The sequence below is a fragment of the Pleurodeles waltl genome, chromosome 7 (assembly GCF_031143425.1).
Source record: "Pleurodeles waltl isolate 20211129_DDA chromosome 7, aPleWal1.hap1.20221129, whole genome shotgun sequence".
In the NCBI taxonomy this organism is placed as follows: Eukaryota; Metazoa; Chordata; class Amphibia; order Caudata; family Salamandridae; genus Pleurodeles; species Pleurodeles waltl.
Window position 1 is genome coordinate 388,854,676 of NC_090446.1, and position 17,238 is coordinate 388,871,913.

At 42.8% G+C, this 17,238-nt stretch overlaps 1 protein-coding gene across 2 annotated transcripts in view; it reads left to right on the forward strand.

The window, feature by feature from the left end:
- LOC138304101 (protein MTSS 1-like) overlaps positions 1–17,238 on the forward strand; it is a 545,913-nt gene that overhangs the window by 72,490 nt on the left and 456,185 nt on the right. For both annotated transcript variants that reach the window (XM_069243840.1, XM_069243841.1), the window contains exon 2: positions 14,245–14,306. In XM_069243840.1, coding sequence (XP_069099941.1) covers positions 14,245–14,306 — 62 coding nt within the window. The remainder of the gene's footprint in view (positions 1–14,244; positions 14,307–17,238) is intronic.

The window sequence follows — 17,238 nt, forward strand, 5'->3', positions numbered from 1 at the left end:
GAGTGCATATTGTTTGGGTAAATACATGTGGACACATACAAGGTCTGACTTAATTTATTCATAAAACACAAATAAATCTGGATAAATACGGATAGGATGCGAAAAAAACACGAATGCAGAAATTTTGAAAAAACGGAAATGATATATAACCGGGAGCCCTACCCAACAGTATTTTTCAGTGTAAAATTTAAGAGACTTTACTTCTGACCACTCGCTCCCTAACTCCCTAAAACACTTACGTACTCCTTACTCGCTCCCTTTAATGGATATCTGGTCACCAAACTGCTGGGGCAAGCAAAAGTGACATCACTCACCCATAGTTTCCTGATCACATCACACAGTTGACACCTTGTACCGTCCATAAACACTCAAGGACACCTATTTTCTGCAAAGGCCCTGTCAAGAGATAAAACCTACACAAAGTAAACAGGGCTTTTAGAGCCCCCCTTTATATTTTGTTTCTGCTTCTGTCATCATGACCCTCTGAAAGGGTAATGCCAAGTGTACTAAAGGGGAAGCCAGTGACTACAGCTACAACTCAGACTGACGCTCATAGTCTCTTTTTCTCCTCTTTCTTAGTTGCAGGATTACTGATTTTTTTTCAACATGAAGTTAGTGTTTGTAAAATAGATCTATGAAGAGGCAAAGGCTTACACACTGCTATTGGCAGCGGCAGGAGCAGAGGACAAGTTGGGGCAACACAGCTGCACAGTTGAGAGCTGTGCTTCCTTATATGTGCACCTGGCAGTCCCAGAACCTGCCTCTTCTTTAGTGCGCCTTGGGAAGAATGAACAAGGCCAGACTTGATGAGGCAGCGTCTTCCAAGGGCGGATGCCACCTTCGACTGCAAAGTAAATATTACAGTGCACGTTTTCCATTGGCATATTCCCCGCCTTTGTGTTCCACACACAATGGAACAAGACTCAGAAATCTCCAATTCTAGCTTTGCCATTTTACTGTTGGCCCTGGGGCGCGCTGCCAGAGTGCGCCAAAACCCGGGTCACCACAGTCCACGCCCTCAGTGTATTCTGTCAGTGCTTCCGGAATATTCCTTTGGCCAGGTTTATTAAAATACCAGAGGCCTAGGGGCCTCTCTGTTGAACCAATTGGCTGTTCCTAAAAAACCTAATACTGAGGATGGGAAAAGCTGTGAAATACTCAAGAACACACATTACTTGTGCACATATATGTAACGGTTACCGGACCTCCGAGTTGCTTCATATAAGAAGCGTCAGGAAGAACAAAAGCTGAATATATACACTAAATGCACACATCAAAGGAACGCATTAAGAAGCTGTGGATGTACTTGAACTGGTTTTATTAATTGTATATTTATTTGGGAAATAGGGTGCTGATAGAAAACTGACCTTATAATTGTGAAAAAGGCAGCCTTATTGAAACAGGTCCACATTAACAAACGCAAACTTAGGCCAACTGGGCTTACAAACGACCTCCTCACTAACACTTAATTTGATGACCATGACCTACCCCCCTTTCACCCTTACTACCCACCTAAAAACCCCTCTCCGATAGGCATCTCCTTGTTAAATATACATGTCTAACTTTTAACTTACCCCTCGTTCCTAATACTGTAAATCTTAACCCTATGCAACTATCCTATGATCAACTACTTGTTAAACTTAATTTCCTGCCTAGCCCCTCATTCCCCATGTTTTACCATTGTAAATTCAACACCACGTCCTGTAGCCTTCTGTAAAAGAAAAAAACAAAAAAAACTTTCCATGCCACCCCCCGCCCATAAAAAGGCAAAACTTGACTTTTTCTGCCACCCCCATGAGACTTTTACCTCGTCCTTATATCCCCCAATTCAAGGATCTCGCTACTACCTCCTTCAATTCCAATAAGTAGAAGTCCATCCCCAACGTGGAAAGATGGTCACCATTGCTATGAAAAACCTCACCATTGTCATAGTTAATATCCGAATGGCAAACTCGGCCAAAACCCAGCTCCCTGCAAAAACGGGTAATCTCCTTATTCAAATTCCTACGAGCCCTATCCACTGCTGCAGGCTTTGCTGCGCCCCTCCAATACCTGCGTGTTATAACCTGTGTCGTAAACACATGGCAACCGGAGCACTGAGCATTCACTTGACTCAACTCCTGTTTCATGGCCCTCATCAGCACCACTTCCTTCTCTTGGACCAATTCGTTTTCTCCAAAGTGCAAGAATAACACATCTGGGCATTCCCCTTCCCCAACCCAACAGCATATTGTTCACACATCCTATCAGTCACGCATTCTCATGCCTCCTCTCCCAGGTCACTGTATCACCCTACGTTCCGCCCACATGACGAAAGTGTGTCCTACCACCCATACAGAAGTTTCCTCCATCTCCGGAACCGATACAGAACCTGCAACAAAAAAAAATATAAATATATATAAATATTACGCAGAAAGGGAAGGAGTGCATGCATCCTCCATGTGGGCATGCACATATCTCCTAAAACAGTTGGATGGCCACGGTCCTAACCGCATGATATCCTCCCTCCTCCACCCCCTTGCACTCCACCTTGCCCGGACCAGGCTTCAAGGTCAGTGCCTGTGCAGGTGCTTGCCAGGCCCTCTCGGTAGCTGTGCTCTGCCGTTGTCAGGCCTGCAACGATCTAGATAACACACATTAACAGCACTCCCTGCACATGTCCCCTGCTCCATTTCTTCTGCCCCTTTGTCCTCACCTTCCTCAAGGCTTTCCTCTCTGTACTCAAAAACAGACATTCCTGATGTGGTTTCCTGCCTGGCCTGCACCTCATCATCCCTTTCATAGTCCCTCATGTATTTTTACTGTCATGTGGACCCACACCCAGTGTACAGGGGGCTGCATGAACCCCACCATACCAGTCTGCTGGTATCACCCATTCTCCATCTGCGCGAAGATTGCCGGAGCTCGCTCTAGACCTACCCACTGTTGGAGCTTACAAGGTCATCCTGAATCCTCTTCCACTGGCTGTGACAGGATCCCCCTGCAGGTGTCCAGCCAAGCGCTCTGGACCTAACCTTCTCTTCCCCGTAGTGCATTTGAGCCACAAACAGCTCTACTGAACCTGGAAACCAATGACATTCTTGTGCATGCCAAAAAGAGGGTAGGACTAGTGTGCTAGCGACCCTGTCTGCCCCTGAACCCATAGCTTGCGTGGACCTAATCCTAGTGTTTCCCCCCCCCCCCCCTTTAGCATCCCAGTGTCTTCTTCTCGTGAGCATGTAATCCCCCCCCCCCCCACCCCTCTGCTGCACTTTCTCCTCTTTTTCCTATGGCCCTCTAAGCGATTCCTTTGGCCCTTAAGTTGCCCGTGTTGTCATCCCCCTCATCCTCACTCCATTTCAGCATGGATGCGATAGTGGAGGAAGCCACTTCCAGTGAGCCAGGGTAACCCTGCACCCTCAACTGGCTTTGCTTACCCACAATATGTTTCCCCATCCTACGAAGCAGCCTGATCCTCCTGCTCGCAACGCATCAGAGAGAATATTGTGTGGTAGCAGCATGTATTTTGGATGTGGTAGTTACACTTGTAAAATGCTCTTTTGCCTTTGCTACCCTTCTTTTGATCCTGTGTCGCCATTAAATGTATTTTTGTCTCATGAGTCAGCCTACAGCCACCATTTCTGGCATTTTGGATTTCCTGGTCACGTACAGTTCAGGACTCCGCCTTTCTCAGCCATTTGCAGGTGGCTCCTTTTTTATATCTTCACTCTTCCAGTTCAGTGATGAACATAACGTATTTTCATAAAAAATAAACTTTCGATCTTTCTGAAAACATCGTCCACCTGGCTTTTGATCAACTAGCTTTCTTGTCCTCTTGAGCCAAATGCCGTATGGGTATTACCGCTCCTTAAGAGGTCTTCTGCCAACCACAATTAAGTGGTAAATTAAATGTAAAGTACAGCTTGGTCAGTGCATCAATGTTACTTCCAAGTAGAGAACATCAGGGGAGTGCCCGTATTTCTGATTCCACCTGATCTCGTAATCTGCCTCCTTCTGAAAGCATCGCATAGAGGAATAATAGTTTTTTAGTCCTATAGTACTCAACTACCGTAGACTAACCACTGAAGAATGTATTGTTAGGGTCTCTAATCAGTGCTTCCAAGATGTAGATATTTGAATATGAAGAAGTCTCCTGCACTACATTGAGACTGAGTGGAGACTAATCCATGCTACAACAGGAAATTGCCATCCAATACCTTGATCCTTATCGCTAGCTCTTAGGTGCCCCATTGAGCGCAGTACTTCAAAGAGGTACCTACTGATTGTTTATGAGGAGCCTGTTTCACTATGCAGCCACACAGCAGTGTTGTGAAATCATGTAGGTTTCGGGTGGGAACCATCGAAAACAAGCTAGTCATTCAGGGCAGGCATAGGAACCCAGGTGGAACCATGTATGAAATAATTGTTTACACAGTAAGCCATTGCGACGAGGCTGTGAACACAAAACCAGGAAAACGGTTTACCACAGGTGGAAAGTTTTCCATTGGCTATCGATTCAGACCTGCTTTCACTTCAAAGTTTTCTGCATCATATCGGGCAATGAATGGCCTTACCTGACGGAGAAATAAATTAAATACGGTATCCCGGACTTAATACAATTTTTTTTTTTTTTTTGTCTGGGCACTGCCAATTAATCCCAGAATGTACCCAGCATCAAAGCATAGTTGTCAGTCCTTCGTTTATAGCCTCAGTGTAGCTGGCCTCTGACATTTTTATTAGCCCCTGTAACTATATCTTTACATATTGGAAACTTCTTGAAACAACCACCATTTTGGTATTATAGAAAGCAGTGTGCCATTAATATCCATGCCATCTAATGAATTGAAAACCAGGTTATCAGTGAGGATGTATTTGCTAGCCCAGTGGTTGTTAACCTGTGGTCCGGAGATCCCTGGGTGTCTGCAAAGTCTTCTTACAGGGTCTGCAACTGCTTATGAAGTTAAATGATGGATTATTAATCTAAAGTGTATTTAAATAAAAAGGCAGAATGTAAATTTGAAGGCTAAAAATTAAATCATTAAATTAAATGATTAAACTAAAAATTAAATGATTGAAGGCTAAAAATTAAAGGATAGATTATTAATCTCTTATTAATCTAAAGTGTACCTAAATAAAAAGGCCGAATGTAAATTTGAAGGCTAAAGATTAGGTTGATATCTTCAGATTGGTTCGTCAGAACACTGCAAGTGCATCTAATAAGATCTACTAGGGATGATGAGTGGCCTCAACTGAATTTAGAAAAGATCCAACCTTCTCATTAAAATTTAAATGTTGATGTTTTTGTATTTGTGAATTAAATAAAACATGAATGGTTTGTACATTCGTCAGAGTACTGTTGCTGAAGTTGTGCAAGATCCCTCTGCAGAATGAGGCCTAGAGGTCGATGAGTCAAGAAGTGCAAGATGTCTGTTGGGTGATTATCTGTTTGGAAATAATCTGATCATCCACTCTGCAACGAAAGACAAACAGCCGCTGTGTATAGTACTCAAGAGGGCATGAGATGTTCAAGGTTGAGACAATAAATCAGGTGATGTGGTACAGATGTCTACTCTAAAATTGATGCATGCAGACTTTAAACTTGGGAAAATATATCTATAAAAGGCTATATTTCAGTTACCAGGAGGCTTCATTTGGCATTTAAAATGGCCTTGTTTCTATCTTTTTTCGACTTTGTTTCTTCTTGTCTCCATTGTACTGAAGTTAAGCATATTAACTGGCAAAGTATTCATATCAAACTACAGTTTTACTCCGCGTTTCATCCTTATAAGCAGAGGTCGAACTGGTCGGGGTCTGTTGGGAGCGACGTGTGTTGTTCTTATCAAAACCCTCCCGTGCATTTTGTTAAAGGATAACCGTTCCTGCACACTTAATGGCGACCTTAAAGTGCCTCCGTTTGAAATGAAGATAGGGGTTTCCTGCACTGTGACAATTACTGTAAATTGCATTTCTTTATCATTCACCGGGTGCGCAGTTACTTCTAGTGTAACAATACAGTTACAGAATATTTTGTGGTGTTTGATCATGCTTCTGACCACGGCGCCGCACCACCTGGCGTTGCCTCAGTTGTGTTTAGGATTACGGTTCCAATACCTATTGCATGCACTTCGACCTCAGTTTATGAGAAGAATGAAATGCTTACACTGGTGTAACATAAAGATAACAAATATTGTAGACCTTTGAGACTTAGGTGTGTTCGCACAACATATTTTAAGCGTTCAAGTCGGCGATTTCCAGTTACGATTGAAGGCTGTATCACTGGTTGAGTAGTTGGGTAATATCAGGGGGAAATCAGTTTTAAAAAGGATGAAAAAACGCGTTCCGAGATTGTAGGTGATGGCACAAGCATATCTGCAGGAGCTGAAAAGCTTCATTTATCGTTTCAGCTGGACTCGCTTGGGCTATGTAAGATTAGGTGCTTAATCCAAGCACATGCAAATTCTGAAATGGTTACTTGGATATTGAACAGATTTTATCTTGAATAGTGACGCATAGGGCCAGTCTCCTTTTCAGGATACTGATCATTAATGGGCACCATAACTTTTCCCACATTTGCCAATACTTTATGAAATTTTATACTTTGCATGTCAAGTCAATTTTGGTGGGCTTTAAATGAATGCAGTGTCAACGCACAAATCAACAGATGATGATTCAGAGTGCATTACCTTTACAGCAGCACTTCGCTTCTAAGTGCATCTGTTCCGCTCGCTAGTAACATTTTATTGGCATTTGAATTTGTAGTGTTACCTATATGTACTGTCACCATATTTATTAAGGTATGCTCATTAACTTATAGGTAGCACATGGCAATCGAGCCTACCAGACTGCACATGAGCTGTCTATTGTGAGGCCTGTTGTGGCTTACCATTACCATAGAGGGGCTTGGCACCTGCCCATTGCTTACCATTGGTTAGCTTTCCTTTTCACTCTCATTTGCCTTTTTCTTATTTGTGCCCCAGCTTGTCAAACTTGTGTTTGTCCCTTCCATGGAGAATAGCTTTGCCCATATTTTTCCTGGTGCCTGTGCTTGTATCCGGAAACTATTACTTTTTCTTGTGAAAGCATTCACAGCGAGTGCATGTGTTTTCAAGCTGTCTCCCTCATGTATTTCTCTCCCCCCGTGTGCTTCTTGTCCTTTTGTTTCTCTCCACTCCCAGATGTGCTCTTCAGTGTACTTCTCTGTGTTGCATCTGCCCTCACACCCCTGAGTTGCTTCCTTGTCCCTCTGCCCTCCCTCTGTTGCTTCTGTCCTGCACCCTATCCTTGTTTCTTCCATGACCATTACACCCCCCAAGTTACTCTGTGTTGCCTCCCAACTCTTGCCCTTCCCTGTGTTGCTAACGACATCCTGTTGCTCCGACTACCCTCACCCACTTTTAAAAAAACAAAACCGTTTTGCTTGTGTTTGTTTAGTTTTTAGTTATTAATCTGACTTGAATCGGTAGCTAAAAAAAGGCGCTGTCATTTTGTGGCTGCGCGCATGCACCTGCAAAATGACACAGTGGCTGCATAAAAGTTGGATTTTTTGTTTTACTTTAGCCATGCTGCACAACATCGGGGGTGCTGTGCAGAACGACTAAAAACCCAACCATTGGCAAAAATCAGTTTGGTCCCAAAAGTGAGATCTGTTGTTTTTTGTCAGTGCTTATTAAGTACTGGCGTTAGCCAGTACTTTTTGTATTTACATAAAAAATATTTATCAAAAAAGATATAATCTCTGGAAAAAAGCAAAAATAAAGTTGTTATGGTTCAGAGAACATAAAGCAGACAAATCCCTCAAATTCCCCAGTTATGGTATGCACGCGCACCATCAGACTGCCTGTCATACTTAGTACAACCATTTGCTGATGCCGCATGAAAAAAATCTGTCTGCCACAACCAAAACAGAGCAGCTTGCATGAGTTTTGGTGTGTTTTGTATATCATAATTGGTGAATTGTAGTTTTTTTTCTGGTTTGTGTTAGCTGAACCTTAAATAACCTTTAACTGTTTTTTTCCAGTAGATTTTTGGTTTTTCTTTCTTTTTTTGTTTTTTTAAAACAAATCCAGATTTAGACCGTATGCTCAATCCTTTTACGTAGAAAACTTCCAGGAGTTTGACTTAGAGCCAAGTCTTTGACAAGGCGCTATGCTCTACCTATGCAGGCAGGCAACCTACTCTGTGCACAGCTGGGCCTGAGGAAGGATGGGGAAGCAACAGATGAAGTGTGCTGGGCATGTGAGGGAGAAGCACCGCAAGTGGAGGGAAGAGCAAAAAACGCGTGCACTCCCGTGGAGTACTGGGATCAACAGGAAACTGTGTTTCGTTATGTGATGCTGTGGCAACATTCCAGTCATCCAGCCTATAGGGTGGTAAATATGTGCACCATTGGGGAATAGATCCAAGAAGAGGAAGGAAAACCATCCAGTAAGACGGAAGCAATGAAATCGACAAGAAATCCAGCCACTGCTAATCAGTGGTCCAGCATAGTTGTTGTGTTGACTGGCACACAGGAACAGATGAATCTCACCCGACAAAGCAGTGAAAATCCCACTTAGATACATCAGGCCACTGAGTACTCCCTTCAGTAATGGGACTATCAGGAATCATCGCCTCAACGGGTACAATATGAGTTGTATGCAAGAGGAGCAAGAACACTTCAAGGATTGTGAGGGAGGAGTACACGCAAGGAAGAAACCCAGATGAGTCCAGGGACTGTTTATTGGTCAAAGATAAAACGTTTAGGTGACTTGATTAATTGAAGCAAAAAAAACAAAAAAAACAATGCCAAGTTCATTCACAGATCAAGCCAGCAACCAGTGTGATACTCCAGGGCCCAAGAGGTTTTAAAAGGAAAAGGTGTTCTCCAAACTCGAACGCTGCAAAGAAACAAGCATTTTGCTGGCATGTGAGAAGACTTAAGGCATGTTACTAAAAACCCATTGTGTTCCATAAAAATTACCCCAGAAATGGTGTTTTATAGAATGCCTGCTTTATCTCTGCTCTCATTTTGCCCTTTTATCTAGTCATTGAATTCGATGGCTGGACCTTATACTGGGTCTCTGCTATATCTTAAACAGTCTTCTTAAGATAGCTGGAAGAGAAAAGCTGGTATGGTAATGGTGGTCATGCTGCTTGGTATTGCCCAGCGGAACCCCCCCACCACCAGAGGTGTTGGAACCCATCCGCCCCAGTTCAAAGTGTTTGTTATTCCAAATGAGGTGCACTTCACCACCACATCTGCTGCACATGAGCTACTGAAGGCTTCATGCACACCTGCACAGAGGCATTAATGTGTCCCTGCATCAATCAGGTGTTTATAAGCCTAACAGAAGTGGCCAGGATGGCAGGGAAATAATTCTGTTTGGAAGTATGGACCTCGAAACAGTAGCCTTAGGCTGGGAAGACCGGTGTCAGTGCAGTAAAAGTTGGACATCAGTGCCGACTCCCAGTTTGGGTGGAGTTTTTCAAGGGATCAGAGAAATCCTGAGACAGCGTTTATGGAGCTGTGGAAGTGTTAGACCTGACAGCCTTAGGGTGGTCATCCCTCAAATTTTTGCATGCCTCCCTCCCATTTTCTGACACTGGTTATCAGTGGTAAAGTGTGTAGGGTCCAGAGACGGTGCTAAAGTTCATACGCTATCCCCCTTAAAACATGGTAACATTGGTTCATACCCAATTGGCATATTTCATCTACTTGTAAGTCCCTAGTAAAGTGCAGTACATGTGCCCAGGGCCTTTAGATTGAATGCTACCAGTGGGCCCGCACCACTGGTTGTGCCACCCACATAAGTAGCCCCTTAACCCTATCTCAGGCCTGCCATTGCAAGGCCATTGTGTGCAGTTTCACTGCCACTCCGACTTGGCATTTAAAAGTACTTGCCAACCCTTAAACTCCCCCGCTTTTTTTTTTTTTTTTTTTTTTACATATAAGTCACCCCTAAGGTAGGCCCTAGGTAACCCTTAGGGCAGGGTGCTGTGTAGGTAAAAGGCAGGGCATATACCTGTGTGCTTTATATGTCCTGGTAGGGGAAAACTCCAAAATTAATTTTCCACTGCTGTGAGGCCTGCTCCTTTCATAGGCTAACATTAGGGCTATCCTCATACACAGTTTGATGGTAGATTCTGATCAGAAAGGGGTAAACAGGTCACATTTAGTATGGCCAGAATGGTAATACATAATCCTGCTTATTGATGAAGTTGGATTCTATATTACTATTTTAGAAATGCCACTTTTAGAAAGTGAGCGTTTCTCTGCACTTAAAATCCATCTGTGCCTTACAGCCTGTCTCCAATCCATGTCTGGGCTGGTCTGGTTTACAGCTCCCTTGTGCATGTCACCCAGACAACTACAAACACAGGATGCGCAGTCACACCTGCACTCCTCTACTTACTGAATGGGTCTTCTTGAGCTGGAAGGGTGGAGGGGCCTGACACTTATGTTTCGAAGGCTAGTGGCCTGCCCTCACACAATGGACTGCCAAACCACCTATTGGGACCCTGACAAATAGACCTGTATTGAAAGGGGACCTTGTGCACTCAAAACCACTCTTTGACGTCTCCCCTACTTCCAAGGCACTTTTAGGTATATAACCTGGGTCCCTAACCTCACCAACTCAGACACTTCCTGGGACAGACACTCTGAACCAGATCCTGCAATCTGTCAAGAGGAGCTGCCTGGCTGCCCAAAGGACTCACCTGGACTGCTTTGCTGTAAAGGACTGCTGCCCTGCTGCCTTGCTGGCCTCTGCTGAGAAGGGCTCTCCAAGGGCTTGGATTGAGCTTGCCTCCTGTTCATGAAGTCTCAGAGTCAAAAAGACTTCTATTCTTCAAGGAAACTCCTTGTGCGGTGAAAATCGACCACAGCCTTCCCAGCTGTGAAAGAATCACTGCATCGCCGAACCGGAACGACGCAGCCCAGCTCCCCGAGTATAGATCCATGCAGCGCCAGCGTTGCGACCAGAACTTCGATGCACAACCCTACTGGATCTATGCATCGCTGAGCCGGAACGACGCAGCCCGACTTCCTGCATGAGCAATTGACGCAGCACCTGCCGTGCGACAAACTCTGACGCATTGTCAGACTGGATTCTCGCAACACCTGTGACTTCCTCCTACACATCCAGGATTTCTATGTATTGTCCCTGGGTGTCAAAATACCCCACGGCGCAGTGGGGATCCAAGCCTGCACGGTGGAAATCGATGCAAAGCACCTGCCGCGTGGAAAGAATTGATGCATCGTCTGTGCACATCTGGAAATCTGACGCACGCTTTCCTTTTTCCACGCATCTTCTCCTCTGCGGTCTTTGTGCGTGTAATTTTGACGTATATCAGGTACTTTGTGCACACAGAGACATTTTTTGATTTCTTAAAGACTTAAGACTCTTCTTATCATTGCAAAAGTGATATTTCGACTTGTGCTTATCAAATCTTGATCGTTTTGACCTTAATTTACTCAGATAAATATTGTATATTTTTCTAAACCTGTGTGGTGTATTTTTGTGGTGTTTTCACTGTGTTATTGCATGATATACTCCACAAATACTTTACACATTGCTTTCTCAGTTAAGCCTGGCTGCTCAGTGGCAAGCTACCAGAGGGTGTGAACAGAATAATTTGGATTTTGTGTGACTTACCCTGACTAGGATTGTGGTGCCTACAGGGACAAGGGTGTATACCTTTGCCAACTAGAGACCCCGTTTATAACAGGAAGTCTGTGGGGCTTCTCACAGTTACTGTTAGCTGATACAAGAGGTTTAAGTTCAGAAGCTACATATTGGGTTTGGGTTTCCATGCAGGAGTGTGACCTTACTTTGCAAGATAAAATAAGTCTCCACGGTCATAGTCTATGCACAGCTTCTGGAAGCTAAGAATAGTTTTACCCTAAGCAAGGGTGTGAGATTTGATAATATATGTACTTGTCTAGGGGACAAGATGATTTGGAGATCTCCTTGTCCCATAAAGACAAAATCTGCTGGTCAAATTTGGTAATAGGCTATGAGGTGACAGATTATGGCACTATTCTCATTTGATCAGAGTTCTGAAAATAGCAACTCTGATTATGTCACGGCTCGTATTATTTCAAGGTTTAGGTTCTAGCAAGACATTGATTATGCTATTTCAGATTCTGTTTTACTGTGACCCAACCAAGGCTCCAGTTTATGTCAAATTTTGAGTATTCACGGATTCTGTGTATGACCAGACAATGTTTATGAAACTGCTCCATTTGAGCTAGCTTTCTCATTACTTCAAGGCTGTACATATATTTCAGCTTTTTTAATATGCTGTGGTTCTGATTATAGCAACATTGAGGCTATGTAATTGGGCTGTGTGTACCGTTGCTCCCCTGCTTACTTCCGTTTTCAGAGGAGGCATCTTGCGAATTGCTCGTGCAAGTTTACTTTTAAGCTCTCAATTAATTTTACTAAATGTTACTGTAAATAAACCCAGAATTTACTTGCTCTTCAGCACATCGGTTTCAACCAGAGGATCACTGAGACCAATCTGTCAATCTTTCTCCATTTGACCACATTATGTAATTACTGTGCAAAATCACATCACCTCACTGTTCCTTTGTTCCCCTGTTTGGCATAAGTGTGAACATTTATCAATGTTATATCCATAACTGTACATGTACATTTTACAAGTCGAGAAACTCTGCAGTCTTATTAGGATCAACAAGTTATGGACCTGATTCTCAAAGCTATTAGGCATGGAAGTTTGAGGTACATGTACAAAAGTTGATTTTGTACTCATTAAAGGGTTTACTTGCATGAGGAGTTTCTTGTGAGTAAATATACGCATGGGCTGGAAGTAGGTGGGCGATGGTAGTTCTGAAGCTGGAATGCCCTGTGAGTTTGTGCACTCCTACCCATGCTTAACTCAGCCTGTCCTTTCCAGCTCATTCTCGCCCTGGGAAAGGTCGAAAATGTACTCCTTTCAAGAAAATGAGTAACATTATTTAAACAGTGAAATGTAACAGCTTCCCTCAAAAACGATTGTGATGTAGGAAAATCACTATCTCGGACAGGGAAAATATTTTCGCTCTGGAGGAAAAAGAAAAAAAAAGTTCTACTAAACTAATTTACACTTGAGTCTTGCCCGGCAGATTTTCAAATTACCAAAGCTACACTTCTAGATTTGCTCATGTGAAAATGGAATTCACAAAAGTTTGCTAGGAGTATATGTGGATTATAGCAGTCTTAGGTTCCTATAACCACTTCTGTAAACTTGTGAAAAATCCTGATAAATCTGCTTCCATGAATGTTTATTGACTTGTGGGTGTACTTTTTTGATTTTCTTTGAATGTGGAGAACAACATATATTGTTTTCTTATATAACCCATAATGCTTCCAAACTTGAAAGACGGTTTATTAAATGAACTAGAAAAGTGGCATTTCAGCTTGTTCCCTAAAACATTGCTTGAAATGTTGTCTGTAGAAACAGAGTTCCTTTCAATTTTTTGAATATATTTTGGGTACATTTTGAGAGCAAAGTGCCTAAATACTTCAGTTAAAATATTTTATGGGTAGATTTTATTTTGAAAGCGAAGAATTGCTTCTTTTCTGCTTGTATTTGCATGTAATCAAAGTGTATTATGGGAGTATTGTAAATAGGCACAAATTGTTACATTTTATTTGAACACGTGTATACCTTTTATACTAACGCCGCTGACATGAATTCAAGATTAAGTTACAGCACTCTGCATTTGCTTAAAGCGGTCTCTTACTGGAAGCCAAAGGGTCTGCGTTGAGCATATTTGTCGAGTGATCAAAACAAATCTCAAGACTTGTTGCCCTTTACCCCAAACATTACTTCCGGAGCATTGCGGTACTGGAATGCCATACCCCTACCTACAAAGAGTCTTTAAAAAAAAAAAAAAAGATTGTGTTGTAAATCAACACACCTGCACACGCAGTATCCCAGAATCATCACAGCCTGGAGGTTAAAGAAAAATCGGTTCCTGTTTAACAAGCAAGAGATGTCGGACTTCTAGCACTCATGACCACCAGAATTTGTTTTAACTGTGTAATGTAGATTATTGCAAATTGTTTCCACTAACAATTGATGATAGTTGGTATATGCATGCTTGAAGTAAATGTTACACTTCTGAAACTTTTTTAATCGGTGTGAAAATGGACGCCACATTTGGATGACCACTGATTTAACCCAGTATTCTGTGTTATCTGCGTTAGCAGATATTTATAATAATGCTTGTTGCATGCTGCTTCCCGTGTTATACCTTGTTTCTTTCTACTTTGTTTATAGTCAAGCTACCCCACATGGGAGGATTTCATCAGCAAGACAATAAAGTTGCAATCACAATTGAGGTAAGTCAGTGAAATTATGATATTTTATTAAGGTTTTGTTTGCATGCATTTTAAAAATTATATGTGGTACTTAGTTTGAGAAACCTCATCCACCCATGCTGAAAAGTAGAAATGCATGTTTGCATGTACGAACATAGTCTGCAGTAGTGACCACTTTCACTATTGTAGGTGCTGATGTATATCACAACTAGGTAGGTATAGTTAGGACCAAGTTGCTATAGAAAGAGCGTTTTTGTTTTGCTAATAACTTTGGTGCCGCTCAACGAATCTTCACTAAATTTTCCAAGAAAATAAGACACTCACTTGAGCTGCTGTCTGGAAAGTTTTGGGGGTGATTAATCCAGGGAGGACCCCCTTTGCCCCCCACCCAACCGGGTTAAGCGTTGCATGGGAGTCACGAATGCTGATGATAAAAGAAAAAAAAAAAATATATATATATATATATATATATATACACACAGACTCTTACACACACTGTGACAGCCATTCAGACACTCGCTCATCTAGTCACAGACTCACTCTGACCAACGTGCACCCACTCAAAGACCCATTCAGACCCTCAAGCCTCACTCACAGATCCACTCAGATACTACACATCCACTCACAGACCCCTTCCGACACTCACAGACCCACTCTTAGTCTCAGTCAGTCAGTAATACAGACACTCACAGACCTACTGAGAAATGTACATAACCACGGAGTGTCACTCAGACACTCGCACGCCCAGTCACATAACCACTCCGATACCCACTCACAGACCCAGTCACACTCATGCACCCAGTTACAGACCCACTGACACTTATACATCCACTCAGAGACCCGCTGAGACCCTCATGCACCCACTCACAGCCTTTTGCACCCACCCACAGACCCAATCGCACACACTTGCACCCACTCACAGACCCACCAACACTTATACACTCACTCACAGACCCACCCAGAGCGTTCTGCACTCACTCACAGACCAGTTCAGGCTCTCAAGCACCCACTCAGCCACCCACTTACAGACTCAGTCACACACTCATGCACCTAGTCACGGACCCACTGACACTTATACACCCACTCAGAGACCAAATGAGACCCTAATGCACCCACTCACAGACAAACTCAGACCCTCAAGCACCCACTCACAGACCCAGTGACACTCATACACCAATCACAGACCCAGCCACACACTCATGCATCGAGACGCACTCAGACCGTTATGCACCCACTCACACTGTCACGCACCCACTCACAGACCCACCGACACTTATACACCCACCTATACACCCACTCAGTGACCCACTGAGACCCTCATGCACCCACTCACAGACCCACACAGAAACTGACACATCCACTAAGACACTGTTGCACCCACTCTCACACCCAGATACACCCTCTCACACCCAGAGAGACCGGCCCTGCGGCCAAGCACTGCTGTGCACGGCCAAAGGCCATGTGTGGCGGTGATTGTATTAACACATAGTAATAAAAATTACTTTGTTTAAAAAAAAAAAAAAAAACATAGAAATGTACTGAAAAAACAAAGTTTACAGGGATGTTCTAGTTAAGAAATAGATTTTTTTTTTAAACACACACATTTTCTTAAAAAAAACTAAAGGTTACAGGGATGTTATAGTTAGGCTCACATTTTAAACATTAAAAAAACATAGAAATTTACCTGTTTATAGTTAGTTATGTAAAGTAACTATAACTCGTGCCCTAAGGTAACTATAACTTCCGCCCTCGCCAAACACTGCTAATTACTCCACAAATTGCAGCACTCATGACATCTTTGATAACATCATTGATAATGTCACTGTAACATCTACAGTAAAATTATTGATCAGATAACAGTACATGGCGGGGGGCGCAAGATCACTCTAACAATAATAAGTCAATTTCTATGGGTTGGTACGTTTAAAATGCGAGCCTGACTACAACGTCTCTGTAACCTTTGTTTTTTTAAAAGTGAAAATATATATACATTCCCTAAATAAACAAAGGTTACAGGGACGTTATAATCCGGTTCTGAATTTACTCGCACAAAACCATAGAAAGTCAGCAGTTATAGTTAGGGTTATTTCAGGTAACTATAACTCGTGCCCCTACCATGCACAGTTTTTTCTTCAATAATTTGTCTTCTAATATTTAATTTATATTTTTATTGACATTATAAAAGTTGTTACGAGTGCTGTAATATCTGGAGAAATTAGCAGTGCTTGGCAAGGGCACGAGTTATATTTACCTTAGGCCATGAGTTATATAGTTACTTATAGGTAATTTTGAGGGAGAGGTTTATTGTGCCTCAGCCAAGCTTCTCTATTCCCGACAGTCATTTTCGCTCACCAGCATTCCATAGTTTACATCCTCAAGGGAGAACGCTCTATGGCAAGGGTCTCCAACCACTTCTATAATGAGAGCTACTTTTGATCATTAGAAATCATCTTGAGGATATACAACTTAAAGCTTCTGGCTCCTACACTACGCAGGAGGCAACACAGTTGTTTCAGAGCCGCTGAATTATGCATTATGCTGAGCTCCACGTCCAAGAACTACCTGCTGGTAGCTGACGTGCAGCTGGTAGCTCCTGAGCTACCTGTTGGAGAATCCAGCTTTATGGCAGTACTTAAAGGTATTTTTACTTTTATGTAAGAAATAACCACCACAGAGAGCTAGTTGAGAAGACTGATATGAAAACAGCAATCACTCTACTAGAAAACCGAGGCAACAAAGGATTTCCCTCTGAAATTTGGACTCAGGATAGATACATATACGGGGAATATTGTTAGGCTCGACATCTATTCCCATTTGCATGGCTTTTTTGCTGCTGCAGTCACCATACTTCTAGCTGTGGACAAAGTTTTCTCCTCTTGACAGCCACCAGGAGAATGGGGTGAGGGTGATGGCTGACCAAGTGAGAGTAGTCAAAGACAAAACCAAAGAACTG